At 40.8% G+C, this 23632-nt stretch overlaps 1 protein-coding gene across 6 annotated transcripts in view; it reads left to right on the top strand.

Moving 5' to 3' along the window:
- Positions 1–23632, top strand: part of adck1 (aarF domain containing kinase 1) — a 165019-nt gene that overhangs the window by 71256 nt on the left and 70131 nt on the right. For 5 of the 6 annotated variants that reach the window (XM_044166396.1, XM_044166395.1, XM_044166397.1 and 2 more), the window contains 3 exons: positions 6328–6486; positions 12060–12218; positions 22361–22477. In XM_044166396.1, the coding sequence (XP_044022331.1) occupies positions 6328–6486; positions 12060–12218; positions 22361–22477 (435 nt within the window). The remainder of the gene's footprint in view (positions 1–6327; positions 6487–12059; positions 12219–22360; positions 22478–23632) is intronic. The other variant, XM_044166398.1, reaches the window with a different exon arrangement.

The following is a 23632-nucleotide window of genomic DNA, read 5'->3' as shown; positions in this document are numbered from 1 at the left end:
GCAAACATGACAAAGAGGTTGGACCGTTAGTGCCAGCCTTCTTTTCTTTTTTTTCCTTTTTTTTTTACATTATCTAAAAATGATCAAAAATTTTTAAATTAATTTTTAAATTTCACTGAGATTTCTCAGATTTCTTGCTGCTGCTTAAAGTGAGAGAAATTACACATTTCCTTAACCCATGGAAGCACTCTTTGCATGTCAGATCCCATTGGATTCTCATCGTCAGAGTGGGTTGACACTGGTGTGTGCAGACAATTTCATTCCATTTAGCATATTTGCATAATGAATAACTCAGCTATTTCCACACAGGATCCCATGCTGCTTGCATTATTCATCATCTGGTGGCATCTTCTACAAGGCTCATGTTCAGCCTCTACCTGATGGGCCAACATCGTGTTCGAATTAGACTTTTTATGTTTCACTAGGTACAGTCAGCAGGGGAATTCCCCCAACAGTACAATTTGAAGTATGAATATGAAGGAAGATGTCCAGTCTTTCTCCTAGCCAAAACCAACACAAGCGCTTGTGCGTATATCACTGGATCATGGAGTGATATACGCACAGGCGCATAACCTAGGTACTTTTCAAGGATGAGTCGAGGAATAAAACACCAGAACACCTGCTTAGCTTATTCAGAACATATGCCGGCATTTATTTAACAGTAATACTGAACACAGTACAGTTCTCTGTGCAATTGGTTAACCAGTCCTTCAAATAAACCACAGAAATATTCCATAGTGAGCCAGCTTAAGTTTCTTAGTTCAGTTCTTGTTTTTTTCCCTATGATGTCCTTTCAGTCTTTCACTTGCCCCCTTCAACCAACTCAGGTTAAGAAAATAAACCGAGTGGGGCAAGTGTGGTGAGAGCTCAGCTCTCATCTGTATGATGTGATAAAGAGAAGCAAATTAACACCCGGCAAGAGCCAAATGTGAGTAGATTTTCTGTTTGGCGGGTAAATTTCGGAAGGCTATCCACCACACTGGCGGGTAAATGTTTGTACCAAAATAGTCATATAATAACAAACTATGCTGAGAGTCTCTACCACGTGACATTTTCGGGCGCGTTGCTTTTTCACACTCACACACACTACCATATGTGTTTTGCATGCATCTAAACCGTGCCGCGAAAGTGACTGTCTCGAGCGCTCCTAATTTCGCGCCACTGTTTACCGTACGTCTTAAGTCTCTTTTGTCTGGACCCCTCTCTCTTCCCTCGCCGGTTCGTTCCACCTCTGCATCCTCGGTGTGTCCTCCTCCAGATCTCAGTGGGGACATCGGTTGTTCTGAGCCTGACTTGTGGCTTCAGCATGATCAGCTGTTCCCTGCTGTAAACAATGTGGCCAAACAGCTGTTCTGTAGCAGTGCCCTGATCGAGTAGCAGGAGTTTGTTGTTTAATGGCCATGTTTAATGGCAAAAAAACAAAAACAAAACACTCTCTACTCTCATTTTTGTAAAGAGCGTAGTTTAAATTACACTTACACAAAATTTTGTTAAGTTTTATAAGAAAAGGAAAGCTAAAAGTTGGAAAAAGTAAGACGACAAGAAGGAGCAACAGGCAACAGGCACGTTGGCGCATGCACACTACCTCTGTCTTTCTCACACACAAACACACACATACACACACAGACATATAGATACACAAAGACTGACACATACAGACACACAAACTAACATACATACAACTGTTTTTCTGCATTTGTGGGGACTTTCACACACACATACTGTTTTTAATGTCTTTGTGAGGAGTTCCACACACTGTTCCACCAAAACTGCTTTTTTTTTTTTCTATCTTCGGGAGGATTGTTATTAACACACACACACAACACACACAGACATACACACAGCAACTGGTTTTGCCATATTTGTGGGGACTTTTGTGGGGATTTGTACTGCTTTTTTCAACAATTTATTAAAATATAAGTGAAAAACAGTGGCAATGTTACAGTAACTTCCAGCTTATCTGGCAATGTATTTCAGCTCTTAGCTTCTTTAGATAATGTTTTCTCTTTTCCGTGTGTTTTTTGGTGGACTACTATTTTTGCATATTTTAAGCTGCAGAAACCATTCAAATGTTAAAACTTGCTTTTTAAGGACATTTATGCTTCTATTCAACGTTTTTAAACCATTTGTACTTTTTAAAATATTGTTGTTTTTTTAACAATTCAAGTGAAAACCATCGACAATATGACAATTTAGCTTCCAGCTTTTCTAGCAATGTATTTCAGCTCTTAGCTTCTTTAGGTTATGCAGTTCAGCTTCCAATTCTACAAATTCATTTCACATTTCTGCATTTTCAGCAATGCTTTGAAATGTCTTATTCTTCTGTATGTTTTTTGGTCGAGTAATACTAATTATATATTTATATAACTATAATTTTAGCTACAGAAACAATTCAAATGTAAAATGTTATGCTCTTGTAACATGATCATCCCCGATCTTGATGAACATTTTGGATCTTTATTAATGAAAAGGATTAGACTTTTCTGAAAGCTGGCTTCTAAGTCAGGCTAAACCAGGCCTGTCCAGAGCACTGATAAGCCTTCTCCAGCAACCTCCTCTGTCCCATGACCTTTTGCCGGACTCAGGTCACTAATGGAAAGTTGAATGACAATTTCTCAATTTACGGCAGCCTACAAAAACTCACTTGCATGAACAACCTAAATGAGTTTAGTAAATTACGATGTACTCTCCCTGGTCGTGTATAACACAACCAGACACCACCCTCTTTTAATGAACATCTCATGATCTCTGGGCTTCATAAAGTTAAAACCAGGACCTGAAACGTTAAGACTAAAGGAATAAAGAAAATGACTTTGCCATGCAGAATCAAATGTATTAATCAATGTGTTACGTTGCGTAACAATGTAAGAAGAATGTGGAACTTGATGTTGTCATGCTGATGCCACTAGACCCTGTCAACAAGAAATGTTCATTATGTAAAGAAATTAATATGATGTCATACAAAGTATGGATCACCGTTTTCTGTATAACAACTGATCTCTTGTTGTCTTAACCTTAATATTAAGAGGAAATGTAGGTGAAAGGCTGAATTCAACAGGCCCTCAGAGCGCGTGTTTGTGTCTACTAATCCCCCTCCTCCGATCACTCCTCTGAGAGGAAAGACAAGCTGACAGACAAGACATTCCAGAGATATAACTTTTATTTTACTATTTCATGTCCTGTTACAGATATATGTGTGGATAACCTACATATGGTGTGTCGTCATGACTGCAGATCGTAACGTATATTAGGCCTACCATGTATGACTTTTAACACTGTCTGTTAATTACTTTATATTATATAAGTGGACAATATCCTGCTCTATTCAAGTGTGGTGCCTTCCAACAACTGATAAGACAAAGCTTTAACATGGGAGAATTAAACTTAAAACTTTACGTTTTAGGTTTAATTAGAAAGAATATTGTGAATTATTTTAAGATATGCTGGGAGTGGACTAAGTTTCACGCCTTGGATACAAACAACCCCGCCCTCTTACAGAAGACATTAAGACAAGAGTAAACTTCTTGTCCTGGCTCAATCTGATCTCTTTTGTCTCTTCTCTGCTGCTCTTTAAGACAGTGGACACAACCCCCAAAAAATGCACATATCCAACAATTCTGAAAGAAAGAAGCCTGCTAAAAGGATGCTGTGCCATCTTTGAGATCTAACACGACAAGGTTAGAAAAGAAGAAAACCTCGGTCTTACGCACGTGGTGCAGAGAAAGAGAAATAAAGACAGATGGCGAGATGGCGCAAAATAGACTCAAAGACTTAACTCTTAAAGAAAGAAACTCTATTAGCGAACTTAAGTTTACCAGATTAAAGAAGTTGCTACATCCAGTCCTAACGAGTGCCGTAACAAACTTTTAACTCAGTCAACATCTGGCAGATGCTCACACCGTGTTGCTGTCACAACCGAACTTCTTCATTCTGCTTATGGAGGAAGTGCTCCGACTCAGGCCAAAGTCGCCCCGTGGGACCGACAGCGCGGCCTGAAACATGGAACTCAGGGGAGTTTCATCCATAACTGATCGTCACAGAGTGCCACAGAGAAATGGCATTGCTTATCTACTCCTCTTCCCTCCATGGCACCCTCCACGCTTGCCCTGCTCAGCCAAACATCAGGTGAAACAACAGAGACTTTTCTGTGACATTGGGGTTTGATGCTCTAGCTTAATAGGAACAATTAGAAAACGTAGATGAAAATTACGATCTTCTATCAACATAGGTATAGCTAAATCACTTCAAGTGATTAATAATTCCTAATAATAATCTCCCTTGGCTTTCCAAAACTTCTCAGTTGCTGAACGGTCCTATAGTTTATTTAATTGGTAACTATTGAAGTTGTCCACATAGTCTGTGTTTACACAAGTTAATACCGTTAACCAAAACAATCATTCACTGCATCTTCTGTGTCAAATGGTCATTCATTCACTTATTAATTATTCATCGCTCTGTTCATATCTGTTACGGACAGAATAGCAGGAGACACCGAGGTGGAGACACAGATGGTTTATTGTACACGAGTCAGACAAGCAGTAAGTAGAATGGGTGATGATGAGTACTGATACCGTCCTTTGTTTTGCTGAGTCGGAGATCGGGAGTAGGAAACAAACACGGGAGTCAGGAGAACACAGAGCTGGAGAATGGAACTCAGGAGGGGAGACACACACACACACAGTTCGAGGCTGGAGTCTGACACGTTATCTGGTAGGGTAGAGAGTGTTGTCCTAGTAGAAACAAGACCGGACACTGACTGAGGGGAGTGGGATGTTTATGTACTGGGGCTGAGGCGATGCAGATGAGGATCAGGTGTGTGATTGGCAACAGGTGTCTGATTAGAATTCTGGTGAGGGAGTACCTGTGGTTGTGAGGTTGTGGAGCCTGGCGTGTCAGTGACAATATCATTCAGTCATGGTTGCATTTATCTATTCATTTGTGTGTCTAGTAGTATAGTTGTTGTGTAGTCTAGTAGTTATTATCCTGTGTGTGTAGTTAGTAGTTAAATAAACATTTATAAAACATTGGTTGTGTTTTTGTGTGTATGAAAGAATGATATCCGCTTTTGGATATTCCAGTCACTGTCCCGAGACAAGAACTCTGTAGCAACTTCAGATCAAGACTAAACTGATTATTAATTAAATTGATTATTTATTAATTAATTAATTAATTAATTAATTCATTCATTCATTCATTCATTCATTCATTTCTCCTTGTAAAAGGCCAGGTAAAAAACATTGAGCAGGGGTGGAATTACTCTGACAGCAGAGTCATGTCATATTCACCACTCTGCTAAGAACATATTCTTTTTAACAGAAATACTGTTTTCATTCACTAATTATTATCTCCGATCATGCGTTTGGTCCATAGACTGTATAAAATATGGACATCTGCGTGACGTCTACCATAGGTTTCTGAAGAGCCCGTGTGAAGCTCAGTGTGGTGGATCCAGCCAATGACAGACTGTAAACATTGCTGCTGTGATGTTGGCCATTTTAACATTGGGGCTTTTGGAGATTGACTTGCTTTTGGAGCCTCAAGTGGCCATTCGAGGAACTGCAGTTTTTGGCACTTCTGCGTTGCCTTCATTTTTCAACCCAGGAGGTTGCTGTATGCTCAAGGACCTCTTGTGGTTGCGGTGATTCACAATGTTTGAAAAACTCACTCCTCTTAACCGGCCAGTAGGGGCCGCAAGTGATCAACAACTGTTTCTTGGGGTTTTATTGCCATTTATATAAAATTTGAGAAATAAATTACATTTATACCTATATGTACACCTCTGTCGGAATTTGTTTAGCCTCCTTCAGTTGTACAGTACCTAATAATAGCTTCTAAATAGAGGTGCTCACATTGATGTTAAAAAAAAAGGTAAAATCGACTGTACTTATATAGCACCTTTCTAGTCTTTCTGATTACTCAAAGCGCTTTAAGTACATATCACATTCACCCCATTCACACACTGATGGCAGGTGCCAACAGCTCATTAGTTGAAAGAAACTAATCATTCACACACACTCACACTTGGGGATCAGTGTCTTGCCCAGGGACACTTCGACCTGTGGGCTGGGGGAAGCTGGGATTGAACCGCCACCCCTTTCGATTGGTGGACGACCCGCTCTACCACTAAGCCACAGTCGCCCACCATTGATGATTACACTCCTCTCACACTCCCAACCCCACACCCCTTTCCCTCCTGTCTTCTGTATCATTCTCTATCCCTTGTTGGTAAACAAGGGATAGAGAATCCCAGCTTCCCCCAGCCCACAGGTCGAAGTGTCCCTGCTCTCTCCTGCTCTTTTCTTCTCCATCCCTTTCTCTCTCCTGCAGCTGTCAGAGTTATTTGTCTCCTTTGAGGAGAAGCCTCAGGGTGCAGCCTCCTTAGCCCAGGTCCACAAGGCAGTGCTGCATGATGGGAGGACAGTGGCTGTCAAGGTCCAACACCCCAAAGTCCAGAGACAGAGCTCCAAGGACATAGTAGTGATGGAGGTGAGTCTGTGTCTATTAAACTACTTTGAAATAAGTGGAGAAGCATTGGGGTGTCCTGGTGGCTCAGAGGTCTGAGACACAGACTTGTGACATTCTGGCCTCAAACCTGGACAACTGATGCATGTTATTCTCTGTCTGTCAGTGACCTAACACAACTTGCAAAAAGTGCAAGGAAAGAAGAATTATCATAGTCAGGTCTGAATCTCAAGGCAAATGACTACAATCCTCACCATTCTCAAGTGACAGGCTAGTAACGTTAGCAGTTGTGATGACAGAATCGATGAAGTGTCAAAAAATAGAAAAGTTGACTGAATATTGCATTTTTAACAGAGAGGATATCAAAATAGTTCATCACGAGTGTCAGTTCAAAGGCAGTATGTTTGATATGCCAAGGGAGTATTGTGGTATTCAAAGAATACAACATCAACAGACTTTTTTCGACCAAGCATGCAAACTATGCCACAAACTTGTCATAGTGGGAAAGAGAAGAAAAAGCCCTGAAATTGTCTTCCAACTTAATTGCCAGGCAGAATATTTTACAAAGCAGTCGTCCATCCAAGAATCTGCAAAGAAAGTTAGCTACATGCTGTCACACAAACTCGAGAAACTGATGGAGAATTTTTGAAAGACTATATGGTAGAGGTAGGTAGCATACTGTGCCCTGACAACAAAGGTCAGTTTGAAAACATTAGTCCGTCTCATCGCACAGTCACTTGGCGTGTGGAAGTAACTGATGAAGAGTTGTCTGCTGAATTGTCAAAAAGGGCAGCTGACTTCACATAATTTTCCATCGTGCTGAGTTGAGAGCACGTATGTCAAAGATATCGTCCAGCTACTTATTTACATTCGAAGGATCAATGACAGGTTTGAAATAGTGAATAGTGAATTTCTTGCCATGGAGTCAATGAGGGGGACAACAAAAGGATCGGACCTCTACAATAGAGTGTCAAGATGTTTGCAGAGACTGAACCTGCCATGGACTAAATTGCTGAACGTGACCATTGATGGATCGCCGAACCTCACCGGGAAGAACATCGGGCTCCTGCGGAGGATACAGGACCGGGTAAGAGAGGACGACCCCATCTCAGATTTGATCTTCCTACACTGCATCATTCACCAGTAATCCCTGTGTAAATCTGTGTTGCAACTTAATCATTTCGCTAAAACAGTGTTACCACTCGAATGTTCACTGGCTGAGCGTGGGGAAGGTGTGTGGGAGTTGAGAAGAGAGATAGGGACGTTGCTGGTGACTGTGGATAAAGCTGACGAGTTCGCAGAGTTGCTAGACCCGGATTGGGTGTGCAACTTGGCATTCAGGGTGGATGTAATGGGCCATCTGAACCACCTCAATCTCAAGTTGCAGTGGAAAAATGTATTCGTCCATGAGCAGTATTCATACGTGCAAGTGTTCAAAGCCAAGCTGATCCTGTTTTCCTGACAAATGACCAAGTTCTTCACACATTTCAACAAGTCACTTTACAGATCACGGTTGATGGAAAAATATCTGTCCTCTGTGCTGCATATTTCAACATCAGACATAACGCCAGACTTTGATGGTCTTGAAAAGAGAAGAGACCGTATTAATTGTTCCCATTAGGCTAAATTACATGGGTAGGCAATGCTTTTCATAACAGTCATTCATAAATATCTCAGTTATAATTCATTCTCATAGGTTAGTTACACAAGTAAAACAGAACAGAAAATGAATTAATGTATTCATGTGTAAGACAATGTGTTTGTTCATAAATAGTAAATATTAGCCTAATCTTTTTTTCAAGCAGTGATGCAGGTCTGTACTGCAATGGTATTAAAGTTTGAGTTAGTACATAAGTAAAAACAGTCTCATACAGTTACACAAGTAATAACAGAAAAGTAAGAACAGAAAATGATTTGAGTCAAATTCATTAATGTATATATTCAAGAATATGAGTGTATTTGTTCAGAATTAGTGTCTGGGAATATTATTTTTTTCATTCAGTGATGCAGGTCTGTACTCTTATGGTAAATATTAAATTGTGATAATTGTAAAGCAGTCTGCCTTGAGGCCATCTTTATAACATAATGCAATGTATTTCATCAATGACCTATGCAGTGGTGCATATCAAACAATTGTCAAGATATATGCTAATTTAAAAGTTGATACATTTTCTCATTTTTTGAAACCAGAACAATAGCCTATTGTAAGACAATCTGCCATGTCTACCAAATTAATGCAGTTTAACATAATTCAGCACTATGTGTTTCATTTTGTGTTTAAAGAGTTTCCCTTTGGGAATCAATAAAGTATTTCTGATTCATTTTTGTTTTTATTTGTTATTTTTCTCCTTTATTACTGAAGTAAGTTTGATGACAGAAAAACAAGTGCAGGGATTGGAGTAAGTACAGCGGACCTTGAGACGATTGCTGCACACATCTTCTGACCACCCTGCCGGACCAGCTGGACCGTTTGGTCCAGAGGAGAGCTGGGTTAAGAGCTAACCTAACCCAGCCTGGACCTAAGGCTACTCCACTACCTAGCATACTCCTGGCTAATGTCCAGTCGCTGGAAAATAAAGTAGACGAAATAAGACTCAGGCTAATCCAGCAACGGGAAACCAGAGACATCTTTATAGAGACCTGGCTCTCAAGCTGTTGCACTCGATGGGCAGACCAGCGTGTTCCGCGCTGACAGAATGCAAGATTCCAGTATGATGAGGGGAGGCAGACTCTGTGTTTTTGTTGCTGCTATGTACATTCCCCCAGACACAAATTCAAAAAATGCACTACAGGAACTGTATGAGGTCATCAGCAGTCACATGACAAAACAACTGGTTTTGTCATGTGTATTTTTATTGTAGCTGGTGATTTTCATCAAACAGGCCTCAGAACTGTTCCTAAATTCCGCCAGCATGTCCACACCCCCACCAGGGGAAACAATACCCTGGATCATGTTTACTCAAACATTCCTGACAGCTCTCCCACCCCCACTTTGGACAATCAGACCAATTTCCCTGCTTCTCAAGCCAACTTATCCAGCTAATTAAAAGGACCATCAGAAAAAAACAAAGTGTGGACAGATGAAGCTACAATAGCTTTACAGGACTGTTTTGAGTGCACAGACTGGCACATGTTCAAAGATGCTGCCACCCAGGTAAACCAGTCAATCTTGAGGAATGTGAGCAAATGTGTTGATGTGGTGATCACAAAGACAATAAAATAATTCCCCAACCAGAAAACCTGGATGAATGGAGATGTGAAGGACCTGTCCAGAGCCAAAAAATCTGCCTTTTGGTCAGATGGCAAGGAAGCATACAGCACCTCCAAAGCGAGACTGAAAGCTGGCATCAAGAAGGCAAAGCGGAGGCATCAGGAGAGACTGGAGAGAGACCTCAACACCAAAGACATGTGGCAGACACTCCAGATCATGATAGGCTACAAAACTCACCCCCATTCTGATGAAGTGCTTTAAGACACTGGTTCTCCAGCACATCAAAGACAACACCCCAGTCAGCTTGGACCCTCACCAGTTTGCATTCAGATCCAGCAGTTCCACAGAGGATGCCATCTCCACTGCCCTCCACTCTTCACACACCTTGAAAATAACAACACCTACATCAGAATGATGTTAATTTCAGCTCTGCATTCAACACATGAAATTCCCCATGAAACTGATTGGCAAACTTAGCACTCTGGGCTTGAGTACTACACTCTGCAACTGGATATTGGACTTCCTCACAAACAGACCCCAGACAGTTTGGATTGGCAGTCACACCTCCTCCACTCTCAGCCTCCTCTTGTTCACGTTGTACACCCACGACTGCAATCCAGTCTCCCAGCAGTCTAGGCCTATAGCAGCATAACTAATATTAATAAATTAATAATAATAATAATAGGAATGACAGCTATAGGAATAATAATGACAGTATTAGTAACAGAGCCAATAAAAACAACTGTAGTAGTAGTTGTCGAGCAGGAACACAGAGGCAGCAAGGGGCCTACAACCACAGATCCAGTCTCTGCAACTCCAGAGGCAGAAATACCTGCTGAAAGCAACAGAAGGAGAGAGGAGAGAAACGAGAAAGCACAAAACTACGGGAGAGAGATGTTGAGTTAGTTACATGCAGTAATGGGATAGAAATGCATACAGCTGGAGAGGGAGAGAAGGAGAGAGGAAAGAGGTGCATCATGGGAAGTCTCCCGGCAGTCTAGGCCTATAGCAGCATAACTAAGGGATGATTCAGGGCTCACCTAAGCCAGCCCTAACTATAAGCTTTATCAAAGAGGTCTTAGGCCTACTCTTAAATGTAGAGATGGTGTCTGCCTCCCAAACCCAAACTGGGACCTGATTCCACAGAAGAGGATCTTGATAACCTTCAGTTATCAAGATCCTGGCTCCCATTCTACTTTTGTAGACTCTAGGAACCACAAGTATTCCTGCAGTCTTGGAGCGCAGTGTTCTAATGAGGTAATAAGGTACTATGGTACTATGAGATAGATAGATAGATACTATGGTGCCTGACCATTATGTAGGTGAGGAGAAGGATTTTAAATTCTACTCTGAATTTTACAGGGAGCCAGTGCAGAGAAGCTAATATTGGCGTAATATGATCTCTTTTCGTAGTTCTTGTCAGTACCTGTGCCGCAGCATTCTGGATCAACTTGACAGTCTTAAGGGACTTATTCGGGCAGTCTGATAATAACGAATTGCAATAGTCCAGTCCAGCAGATTTTCACCATCATTTTGAGACAGGATGTGCCTGATTTTTGCAATGTTACATAGGTGAAAGATGGCAGTCCTTGAAGTTTGTTTCATGTGGGAATTAAAGGATAAATCCTTATCAAAGATAACGCCGAGGTTCCATACGGTGGTGCTGGAGGCCAGGGCAATGCTATCTAGAGTAACTATATCTTTCGATAATGTGTCTTGGAGGTGTTTGTGGCCAAGTACAAAAACTTCAGTTTTGTCAGAGTTTAACATCAGAAAATTGCAGGTCATCCAGGTTTTTATGTCCTGAAGGCATGCTTGAAGTTTAGCTATCTGGTTAGTTTCATATGGCTTGATCGATAGATATAATTGGGTATCATCTGCATAACAATGAAAATTTATGGAGTATTTCCTAATAATATTGCCTAAAGGAAGCATATATAAGGTGAATAGAATCGGTCCAAGCACAGAATCTTGTGGAACTCCGTGACTAACTTTGGCGTGCATGGAGGACTCACCATTAACATGTACAAACTGAGATCAATCTGATAGATAGGATTGAAACCAGCTTAGTGCGGTTTATTCCATTCCATTCGAACATCCTATCCTAGCCTGCTTCCAATGTTCCAAAGTGACAGGGGACAGTCCTTGTCCGGAACAAAAATATATTCCAAAGTTTATCTGAAATTGATATGAGGCTTTTGCTTTCTGATCTCTGGACTGTGGATTTTGTCCCCCATCAGTTACATTGGGGACGCTTTATGAAGGAATCTTTTAATGGCCTGTATGAACAGGAGGAGTGATTACAGCAAGCAAAAGATGTTTCTATTTTCACTTGGGCCTGTTTTTGTGTACTTGACAGAGGCTGATTCTGATTTCTAATTTGAAGGTGTTGTTGAGGGCAGTCCATTGGCTCTTCCCGGATTTTGCCTTCATGTGGTTGGTGGAGGAGGCCAAGAAGAACATGCCACTGGAGTTAGACTTCCTTAATGAGGGACACAATGCTGAGAGGGTGGCCAACATGCTGGCCCACTTCCCCTTTCTCAAGGTACACTCATAAGGACACATATTAAAATGTGACTTTTTTCTACAAGGCATCCTTTTATAATATATATAATACAATAACATTTTATAATAACATTATTATTTAATGTCCTGCTGTCCTTTTTCTTCATACATCAGTTTGAGAACTTTTATTAGCTCTGGTTAATGTGAATTAGACTTCTTTTTTCAGCTGCCTTTCTTTGTTCAATGTTCCATCCCAGAGAGCTAAAACTTCTTTTGTCATTTGCTTCTTTTTATTCTGCATTTTTTAATTGTATAAGTTGGCATGTGATAGAGACATAAACCTTGGCAAAATGAAAGATAATTACCAGTATGTGCAAATACCTTCCAGTACTTTTGGTAAAACCCCAGTTGGCTGGAGTGGAGTCTAAACATAATAATTTAAGTCAAATTTCAAAAGTTTTGACAAGTCATAATTCCTGCTCTGTACGTGACGAAACAACCCCCCCCCAGCCCGTTTTTTTAGAATTTAATGGCCGTAGATTTTCTTGTGTTTTTGTACTTTTTAAGTTTCACTTAAAGAAGTGCCTTTGATATGTTATCAGATTTGTACCAAAATCAAACAAAACAAATAATAGACAAAACTAAGAATTTGAGACAGAATAAAACTCAGTGAAGCAAAAAAAAGTCCTCTCAAAAGAAAACTCATAACTTGCAAACAAACTATTGGTCTTTTACTTTTTTGGTAATATGTCCTTTTGTTTACAGTTCCCTCTGCTGCTGATCAGACCTTTGCTCTCAGTGGTGTTTTTGCAGTTACACTGCCAGCTCTCTCGTTTGCGCTGCCGGACTTTGTTTGCAGTCCTGACACAAATCTCTTGCGTGGGTTTTTTCAGGGGTGCATCCCCATTGGCTAATGAGTTTTTGAATCACATCTCAGTGTCCCGGACATTGTACAGTGCAGCATGATTTTAGCAGTCACATCCATGGCTGACAGAGACACCCTAAACACCGTAAACTTTACTGGATTGCTACAAAGTGTAAGTATTGATTATATATGTTGTCTGTCCTGTAGCCTACTAGACCTTTTGTGGTTTTCTTGTGTTAAGTAAAGCTAAGCTTTACTATGTAAGTTAGCTTTTACCTAACTAATTAACGTTAGCTAACTATCTATAAAGATTGCTAGCTAAGTAACGTTAGCCTGACTGTTAGTGTACTCTTTGTGTGCGTGTGTGTGTGCCCGAACAGACCTACGATGCAGTCCCAGGTAGCCTAGTATGGTCTATTATAACAGATTATGATCCAGCTAATACATTACAATGTCACTAATTGATTTTGAATATTTTCATTTTACAAGCGTTATTTGATATGCAAATGTGGAGCTTGGGCCTATCTTGGGCTTATATTGCAACATGCTATACATAAATTACTGGTATTTATTATCAGATTTTAGCTCTCTTCCTATTCAATTCCAATTCCATTCTAAAAAATTTTTAAATTATTGGGACAATTTTTTTTTTTTTTCTACTGAAATCCAAATACATCGAGCGTTATATTCTAATTACATTGGCTGTTGGGTCATGGCTCGTTTTGATCAAAGTGCAATCTGTGATAGAATTAGCGTTTTAGGATCATGTAATGAAATGTGTTCAGTTATATAGACATTAGGGTTACTTTGTGCTGACTTGCAATGTCTGTTCGTGCAGGAGTAAGTACGGGAGGAAATCTTGCAGAGGATTCAAGCAAGATTCAGCTTGATTATTAGAAATGAAACAATAGATTTGGATTACCTCCTGGACGTTGCTCAACAAGAGCTTTCCTTGGCAACAATGGCATCATATCACCTAAACACCCTACTGGAACTCATTAACAGTCTACACCCTTAGGTTGCCTGTTCAATCTGCTGAAGAAGCATCAGTTAATGTGTCAGATATTGTAACTGTCACTGTGGGGAATCTGGGACGGCCATGCCTGGAAATTGACGTTGATGGTCTTAAACGTCAAAGAGATACAAGTTGTATGGTGTTTCAAGAAGAACACTTAACAGGTGGGTGAAAGAACATGGCCTCTCTGTTCGTGGATGCTATTCCAAAATATCTGATGATGAACTTGATCGTGTCGTGAGGTCCATAAAATGAGCAATGCCCCATGCTGCGTATAGACTGGTGAAGGCTAGATTTTTGAATTTTGGCCAGCATGATACAACTGGGATTTGTAGCTCTCAGAAGCTACTGCATTCCTGAAACATTGTCCTTAGTTCATGTAGACACCAACCATAAATTAATCAGGTGAGTGTTTTTCTCTTTCTCTCTCTCACTCACTGACTCTATCACACCCACACAATCTTTTTTCCCTCAATAAACACATATGCATGTCCCACAATAAAAACAAATAAAACAAAAAATCAGGTATGTGATTCTTCCGTAGTACTGTTATTCCAGATTTTCTTACTAAAAAATGCGACCCACGTGAGTGATGCAACATGATAGACTGAAAGAAAGTGTAAACAGAATGCTTTGTGGACATGCTGGTTAACAAGCTAGGCAAGACCAGCCTGCTAACTTCAGCTACATGCAACACTTGGCTGTATGTATGGTTGCTTCTCAGTTCGTCGTTACGTAAAACAACAGTCTGCTCCTCCTCCTATAACCTTCCTGATATTTTCATGCAATGGCAGAATCCATAAAGCGTGTGAGTTTTCTCGCTGGCTTCTCTAACCACTGTCTGATATATAGTTCCTACATGAAACTGCTCACAACAATGTCTGTGGATTATCTTGAGTAACTGGGTCATGATTTCTGGAAACAGACAACAGACAACTGTTGAGTTTTTCAAATATAATTTTTTGGCACTTTGAGCACCACAAGCTGGGTGCCATATAGTCCTCTGCAATGACAATGAATAAAGGAATGAGCAAAAACAGACAATGCATCTTTATTAGTTACAGTTTGACTACAGTACAAGTATGTGTGTGTAGGCAGAATCATGCAACTGAAAAATACTGTTAATGTCAGAAACGCACCGGAACAGGCCATTGTCAAGGTCATATTTTTGTATTTTTCCTTTGCCATCCTGATGGAATAAAAATATTTTAGGCAACCTTGCTGCACCATCTTCAAAGACAAGAAACACTTTCACCAATCAAAAGGGGAAGACACTGAAGAAACCTTACGAATTACTTTCATGTTTATCTGTGAGTTATTAAAAGTGTAATGATCCTGACCTGTCAGAAATTCTTTCCGCAAAGCACCCATGAATGTCTTCATGGGAGAGGCTGGGGTACAAAAACTTGAAGTTTGTTTCATGTGGGAATTAAAGGATAAATCCTTATCAAAGATAACGCCGAGGTTCCTTACGGTGGTGCTAGAGGCCAGGGCAATGCTATCTAGAGTAACTATATCTTTCGATAATGTGTCTTGGAGGTGTTTGTGGCCAAGTACAAAAACTTCAGTTTTGTCAGAGTTTAACATCAGAAAATTGCAGGTCATCCAGGTTTTTATGCCCTTAAGGCATGCTAGTAAGTTTAGCTAACTGGTTAGTTTCATCTGGCTTGATCGATAGATATAATTGGGTATTATCCGCATAACAATGAAAGTTTATGGAGTGTTTCCTAATAATATTGCATACAGGAAGCATATATGAAGTGAATAGAATCGGTCCAAGCACAGAACCTTGTGGAACTCCGTGACTAACTTTGGTGTGCATGGGGGACTCACCGTTAACATGTGACTCACCGTACGATACCTGTCACTCTAGTTCTGTCTGGTAATCATCTTGAAACCATCTGGTTTAACGTTATTACATCCCCTGATTCCCCACTGGTTCTAGGCCACACATGGCTAAGTCTTCACAACCCACACATTGACTGGTCATCAGCTGGAGTTCCTTCTGCCTTGCGACCTGCCTGCAATCCGCGATTCCACCGGCAGATGGCGTCAACACTCCAGACCCGCCTGACCTGACTTCCATTCCTGCAGTCTACCATGACCTGGTTGAGGTTTTCAGAAAGGATTTGGCCCTATCCTTAACACCTCAACATCCCTGTGATTGCACCATTGATCTGCTTCCTGGTGCTACTCTCCCCTCCAGCTGGTTATAAAACCTGTCTCGCCCTGAGAGGGAGTCCATGGAAAAATATATCCGTGAGTCTCTGGTAGCAGGCATCATCCACTCCTCATCCTCCCCAGTCGGTGCAGGGTTTTTCTTTGTCACCAAGAAGGACAAATCTCTCCTCCCCTGCATTGATTATCAAGGCTTAAACAACATCACTGTGAGGAACAAGTATCATCTTCCCCTGATTAATGCTGCGTTTAAATCACTAGAGGGAGCCACCATATTTACAAAGCTCGACCTCAGAAATGCCTACCACCTGGTCAGGATCCGCAAAGGAAATGAGTGGAAGACGGCGTTCAACACACTGCTGGGCCACTTCGAATACCGGGTTATGCCGTTCGGTTTTACCAACACACCTGCCGTCTTCTAGGCACTGGTGAATGACGTTGTCAGGGATTTTCTCAATCCTATCCTCGCTCAACCCGACTCCTCCCGGCAGTTAATTGTAGAGGTGGATGCATCAGACACTGGAGTGGGGGTGGTACTCACTCAGTGTTCCAGCACAGAACAAAAACTCCATCCCTGTGCGTTCTTCTCCCATCGACTTATTCCAGCTGAACACAATTACGACGTGGGTAACAGAGAGCTCCTTGCGGTCAAGCTGGCACTAGAGATATGGAGACACTGGTTGGAGGGGTCGGAGATGCCATTTGTGGTGTGGTCCAACCACAAGAACCTTGCCTACATTCAATCTGCCAAGAGGGCTCAACCTGCGACAGGCCCGGTGGGCCCTGTTCTTCGGCCGCTTTAAATTTTCTCCCAGGGTCCTGAAACATCAAACCGGACACCCTCTCTTGTTTATACACAGCTGACTACTCCTCACGCCATCCTCCCATCCTTGCGCATCATTGCTGCTGTCACCTGGAAGATTGAGGCCAAGGTGAGGGAGGCTCAGCGATCACAGCCTGATCCGGGTAATGGACCACCCGACCGGCTGTTTGTCCCTGATACGGCACGTTCCCAGGTACTTCAGTGGGGGCACATTTCCAAACTCTCCTGTCACCCAGGTATTAACTGCACCCTGGACCTACTAAAGAGGCACTTCTGTTGGCCCACCATGGAGGCTGACACCCGTGCTTTTGTGGCTGCCTGCATCATTTGTGCCTGGGGAAAATCCTCTCATCATCCCCCTGCTGGGTTGCTCTGTCCTCTGCCTGTTCCCAGCCGCCTGTGGTCCCACATAGCCCTGGACTTTGTGACCTGCTTACACCCGTCCCAAGCTAACAGTCATTCTCATCGTGGTTGACCGGTTTTCTAAGGCTGTTCACTTTGCGGCACCCCTAATAATAATATAGCTACTGGCTGAAGAGAACATGCAGACAACATATGAGCATGCATGCCTTAGTTAGTCAACCAGGATTTGTCCTTTCCTTCTGTTGGCTAAAATAAAAAGAATGTTGAAAACAGTCTGAATGACAATAAGTTAGTTTTTTGACCCCAGATGTGAGAAGCAACTTACTTGCTTCTCAGAAGAGAGTACCTCAGTTATCGAAACATAGACAAGGAAGTTACATTTTGAATAAGTTGCTTGTCAACCATGTTTCTAGGAAGCAGTTATTCACAAGCAACAAGTAGACTTGTTTTTACCTCTTGTTCTCATTCAGCCTTTGGCATGAGTAAAAACTCATTATAGGGAGGAGGTGCTAGATCAAATTCTTCCTGTAAACAAACAATGTAGAGCATGGTTTTTCCCCCTCCAGAGGTACTTCTGATCATATTTACTGTGTATCCCTCTGATTCAGGAGGAACTACAGATAAATGCCTGTTAAAATTTTTTAAAACTTATTGGAAAAATTTCACAGCAGGTTCAAACTATAATTCCATTACAACATGCATATGAGTTTTAATTTAATTTTTTTTTAATTTGGCTGCTTTGTAAAGAAGCCATCCTCCAGTGATCGTTTTCATCTTTGGATATGCATTTTTAAACAAGCTGGAGACCTAAAATGCAAGTCTGTATTATACATTTTCAACTGTTTCTTTAATTTAGATAGATAGATAGACAAAGACAGTTGCTTGATGAGAGGGTCTGTCAGAGAAGCAAAGATAGATCACCCCTGAATGAGTCACGTCTTCAGGCATGGAAAGAGTTCTCCTCTTTTAGACCTGGCCATTTTTTGATCCATGCTTGCGCGCTGCCCCGAACTTTGTCCCTGACTGTTATCTGTGCTGCCCTTGCCCAATGACTTGTTAAAAATTGAAAGTATGTTCTGTACAGCTGCTGTGGCAGACTCAGCACTAGGGGTAGAACTTTGCTGGAGAGTGAAGATAGATATATACAGTGGGTACGGAAAGTATTCAGACCCCTTTAAATTTTTCACTCTTTGTTTCATTGCAGCCATTTGCTAAAATCAAAAAAGTTCATTTTATTTCTCATTAATGTACACTCAGCACCCCATCTTGACAGAAAAAAACGTAGAAAAAATGTAGAAATTTATGCAAATTTATTAAAAAAGAAAAACTGAAATATCACATGGTCATAAGTATTCAGACCCTTAGCTCAGTATTGAGTAGAAGCACCCTTTTGAGCTAGTACAGCCATGAGTCTTCTTGGGAATGATGCAACAAGTTTTTCACACCTGGATTTGGGGATCCTCTGCCATTCTTCCTTGCAGATCCTTTCCAGTTCCGTCAGGTTGGATGGTGAACGTTGGTGGACAACCATTTTCAGGTCTCTCCAGAGATGCTCAATTGGGTTTAGGTCAGGGCTCTGGCTGGGCCAGTCAAGAATGGTCACAGAGTTGTTTCCGAAGCCACTCCTTTGTTATTTTAGCTGTGTGCTTAGGGTCATTGTCTTGTTGGAAGGTGAACCTTCGGCCCAATCTGAGGTCCTGAGCACTCTGGAAGAGGTTTTCTTCCAGGATATCTCTGTACTGGGCGGCATTCATCTTTCCTTCAATTGCATCCAGTCGTCCTGTCCCTGCAGCTGAAAAACACCCCCATAGCATGATGCTGCCACCACCATGTTTCACTGTTGGGATTGTATTGGGCAGGTGATGAGCAGTGCCTGGTTTTCTCCACACATGCTGCTTAGAATTAATGCCAAAAAGTTCAATCTTGGTTTCATCAGACCAGAGGATCTTATTTCTCATAGTCTGGGAGTCCTTCATGTGTTTTTTGGCAAACTCTATGCGGGCTTTCATATGTCTTGCACTGAGGAGAGGCTTCCGTCGGGCCACTCTGCCATAATGCCCTGACTGGTGGAGGGCTGCAGTGATAATTGACTTTCTGGAACTTTCTCCCATCTCCCTACTGCATCTCTGGAGCTCAGCCACAGTGATCTTTGGGTTCTTCTTTACCTCTCTCACCAAGGCTCTTCTCCCACGATTGCTCAGTTTGGCTGGACGGCCAGGTCTAGGAAGAGTTCTGGTCATCCCAAACTTCTTCCATTTAAGGATTATAGAGGCCACTGTGCTCTTAGGAACCTTGAGTGCTGCAGAAATTCTTTCGTAACCTTGGCCAGATCCGTGCCTTGCCACAATTCTGTCTCTGAGCTCCTTGGGCAGTCCCTTCGACCTCATGATTCTCATTTGCTCTGACATGCACTGTGAGCTGTACGGTTTAATTAAACACAGCTGGACTCCAATGAAGGCGTAGAACCATCTCAAGGAGGATCAGAAGAAATGGACAGCATGTGAGTTAAATATGAGTGTCACAGCAAAGGGTCTGAATACTTATGACCATGTGATATTTCAGTATTTCTTTTTTAATAAATTTGCATACATTTCTACATTTCTGTTTTTTTCTGTCAAGATGGGGTGCTGAGTGTACATTAATGAGAAATAAAATGAACTTTTTTGATTTTAGCAAATGGCTGCAATGAAACAAAGAGTGAAAAATTTAAAGGGGTCTGAATACTTTCCGTACTCACTGTATATAATAGACATTATATTCAGGTTCGGGTCTGATAAGGTTCCACAATATTACATTGTTCTTCAGAGAGAAGAAGATGCTCTGAGCTGTCATTCAAAAACTCATTAACAAATGGGGACGCACCCCTGAAAAAACCCGCCCACGCAAGAGGTTTGTGTTAGGGCTGCAAACAAAAAGTCGAGCAGCGCAAACGAGAGAGCTGGCAACGTAACTGCAAAACTGACAGTGAGAGCAAAAGTCTGATCAGCGAGAAGGCAGCAGAGGGAACTGTAAACAAAAGGACATATTATCAAAAAAGAAAAAGACCAATAGTTTGTTTGCAAGTTATGAGTTTTACTTTTGAGATGACATTTTTTTTGCTTCAAGGAGTTTTATTCTCTCTCAGATTCTTATTTTTGTTTGACATTTAAGAAGTTTTGTTTGATTTTTATTGGCACAAATCTTTTTCCATACTTTGATATATCAGTGCTGTATAGATTGGATTGGTTGATTACAGTATGGCCATTGAGCAATGAACTTGACAAAGGAGGAGGCCTAATACAAAATGTCCATAACTCATCGACATCCAGTGTTTTTAAAGCCTTGTACAAATGTTAAGCAAGAGTCCTAAAGTATACTGTATGTACATCAGTATTTTCATATCCACCCATAAGAAACACCTTAGAGATGATCTCAGCTGTCAGTGTTTAGCCCTGTAGACCAATCATTAGGCTCACTTATTGTCAGGAGCAATCGACCACATGGACACAACTGCACGAATACAGGAAATCAGTCAAATATTTCACAGAACATTTCACAGTTCTTGCTGATGTATTGAATAGATGCATTTTATCTTTTGTTCAGTCGTCAATAATAAATTGTTTAATTTTAAGAGAGGTTGTAGGTTATTTGTGTGGGCCAAATTATAATCCATTGTGTTAATTCATAGGCACAAATGATTTTACAAAATTATTATATATATTAAATATATAGATGTTTAGTGTTTTTTAAGAGTTCAGCATGATGCCATATTAAGTCATGAGCTAACTGGACAAATCTTGTAACTGGTATTCATTGTTTGACGAACACTGGTGACTGATTCTGCAGAGTCCCAGCTCATCTTGAATGAGCATGTTTACTTGCGAGGCCTTGTAGAAATCAGATGGGTGCAATTTAAACAGTTGCTGTAGTTAATGGAGATGTTCTTAATATCTAAAATACAATGATTTGAATGTCATGCTTGTGACTGTATGTCTTATTGATGTAGACACAATGAACAATAGTAATAGTGAAGCCATAAAAGAAGACAAAATACAGAGCTAAATATGGAAAAACTATATACCGAAAGAAAATCTTGAATGCATGATAATCATGCATAATCTGAGAGTTGTGGATAAAACCAATCAGAGTCCCAGAGAGAGGAGGACTGTTTGAAGCCCACTTCAGGTGAGATGAGGGGCAGGACTCAGGTTATCTGACAGGCTCCTCCACAGTCTGTAGATCCACCAATTCAAAGCACCTTCACTACATTTACATTTTATTCACAGTAAGAATTCACTGCCAGATCATCTGACTGGTCAGGGTGATTGATAATCAGTTAATACATTATCATGGAGCCAGTGTAGTTGTGTGTTTTTCTTACATTAATACAAATGCAACCTTATAAGGGATGTGATGTGTTTCTTATGTTTGTATACTTTCCTTCTTTAAAATTGTTTACAATTTAATGAGTTTGGGGTTCAATAGCATGTTATCAAATCGATATTCAGAATCCAATCTGTTAATCAAATTCAAATCCTTTTCAATCTCTTATTAAATCACTTTAATGTCATATACTCAGTACATTCTAATATTAAGGTTTTTCCAAATATATTGCATATTTGCTATTTAGTTAAAATGCTACCTGAATGTTTTGTACATTACTCTTTGCTATTAAAAAAGAGGGAGACAATTAAAGTTTTGATAGGGATTTGGTAGACTGTGAGCTTAATCAATCGTGTTGTTTTACTAGTGTGGGAGCAGATCAGAAATAGAACAGGCTATCTGAATCCAAACCTATAATCTAAAGCACACCCGTAAGACAACTGCACAGGAGAATGAATGAAAGTATTGGACTTCCATACACTGTCAGCCAAAAATGTAATACGAACGAAAAATGTATGGGGGGGGAAGCAAAATTTTGGTCTCTTCCTCCCCATTTCTGTCCCTCTCTCTTTACAGGTTCCCATGATCCACTGGCATCTTTCCACAAAGAGGATCCTGACCATGGAGTTTGCTGAGGGAGGGCAGGTCAACGACAGGGACTACATGAAGGAACACGGCATCAATGTCAACGAGGTACTGCTCTGTCTGCTGTGTGTAGGTTACAGAAGCTAATAATTTATTGACAGATAATCCAGGTGCTGTCACACATTTATTGGGCTTTTCATGTGCACATGAACACATACATTCACAACAACACACACAAACACACACACAGACAAATACAGACAGGGTGTGTTCCTATCTGAGCATTTAGCAGTGATGATGAGTATTATAAGACAGCTGATGAGATAGATAGAAATAATAAAACACACAGAGCGACAGGATGGATAGAATTATTAGGTGGCAGTGGTGCATGCTGGACCCTATGTCTGTGTGTGTAATCACAAGATGGATGAGGGCCTAAATAGACTTTCCTCTAACTCGGCCCCTTGACGTGACCAGAATGGGACAATGCTTTGCTCCGATTTTTTTTTTTTTTGCATTCTCCCCCATATTGGTAAGATATTACTGCAAGCACTGAATGATTATATTCATAAAACTCAGTGGTGCCAATAGAGCCTTTTAAAATTTGTGACACATTCTTCTACCTTATGTCAGTGATGTTAAATGCAAAACACAGTCCCTTTGTTTTTTGTCAGCTACAAATGAAAATCAACATGCTAATGAGGTTGCCCATATACCAACATCTTGAGGACTTCTTTACAGACTGCTGATTTCTCAAATGTGATCTCAGTGATAACCACACTTCACCGGTTTCACTAGTTTGTATGTAGATATTTTTGTCTGTTGTGCGTCTCATTATGTAATTCTGTCTTTGTCCACAGTGCCTTAATAATCCAGAGATCTTAAAGGGATTGATACCATGGTATTAAGACTATGGCAAAATCTCTGATGACAAATTTATATTGTCCCATGGTATATATTGTCATATCACCCAACCCTACCAGTGAGGTGACGAAATATGATCCAGGAAGGCTGGTTTAAGTAATAGATCCAGGACTTCTGGTAAATGCTGAAGAAACCCACAACTTGCACATATAAGCGATCTGTTTTTATCTATCTTTGCAACAATGCCAAAAAAGAATCTAGGGGAAGTTATTTATTTAATTTATTTTATTTTATATAGCACCAATTCATAACAGACGTTATGTCATTGCACTTTTCCTATAAAGCAAGTCTAGACCATACTCTTTTTAATAGTATTTACAGAGACCAAACAATTCCCAC

This window comes from Siniperca chuatsi, linkage group LG15 (genome assembly GCF_020085105.1).
Source record: "Siniperca chuatsi isolate FFG_IHB_CAS linkage group LG15, ASM2008510v1, whole genome shotgun sequence".
Taxonomy (NCBI): domain Eukaryota; kingdom Metazoa; phylum Chordata; class Actinopteri; order Centrarchiformes; family Sinipercidae; genus Siniperca; species Siniperca chuatsi.
The sequence above is the reverse complement of the archived record's forward strand: the minus strand, read 5'-3'. Positions and strand labels throughout refer to the sequence as shown.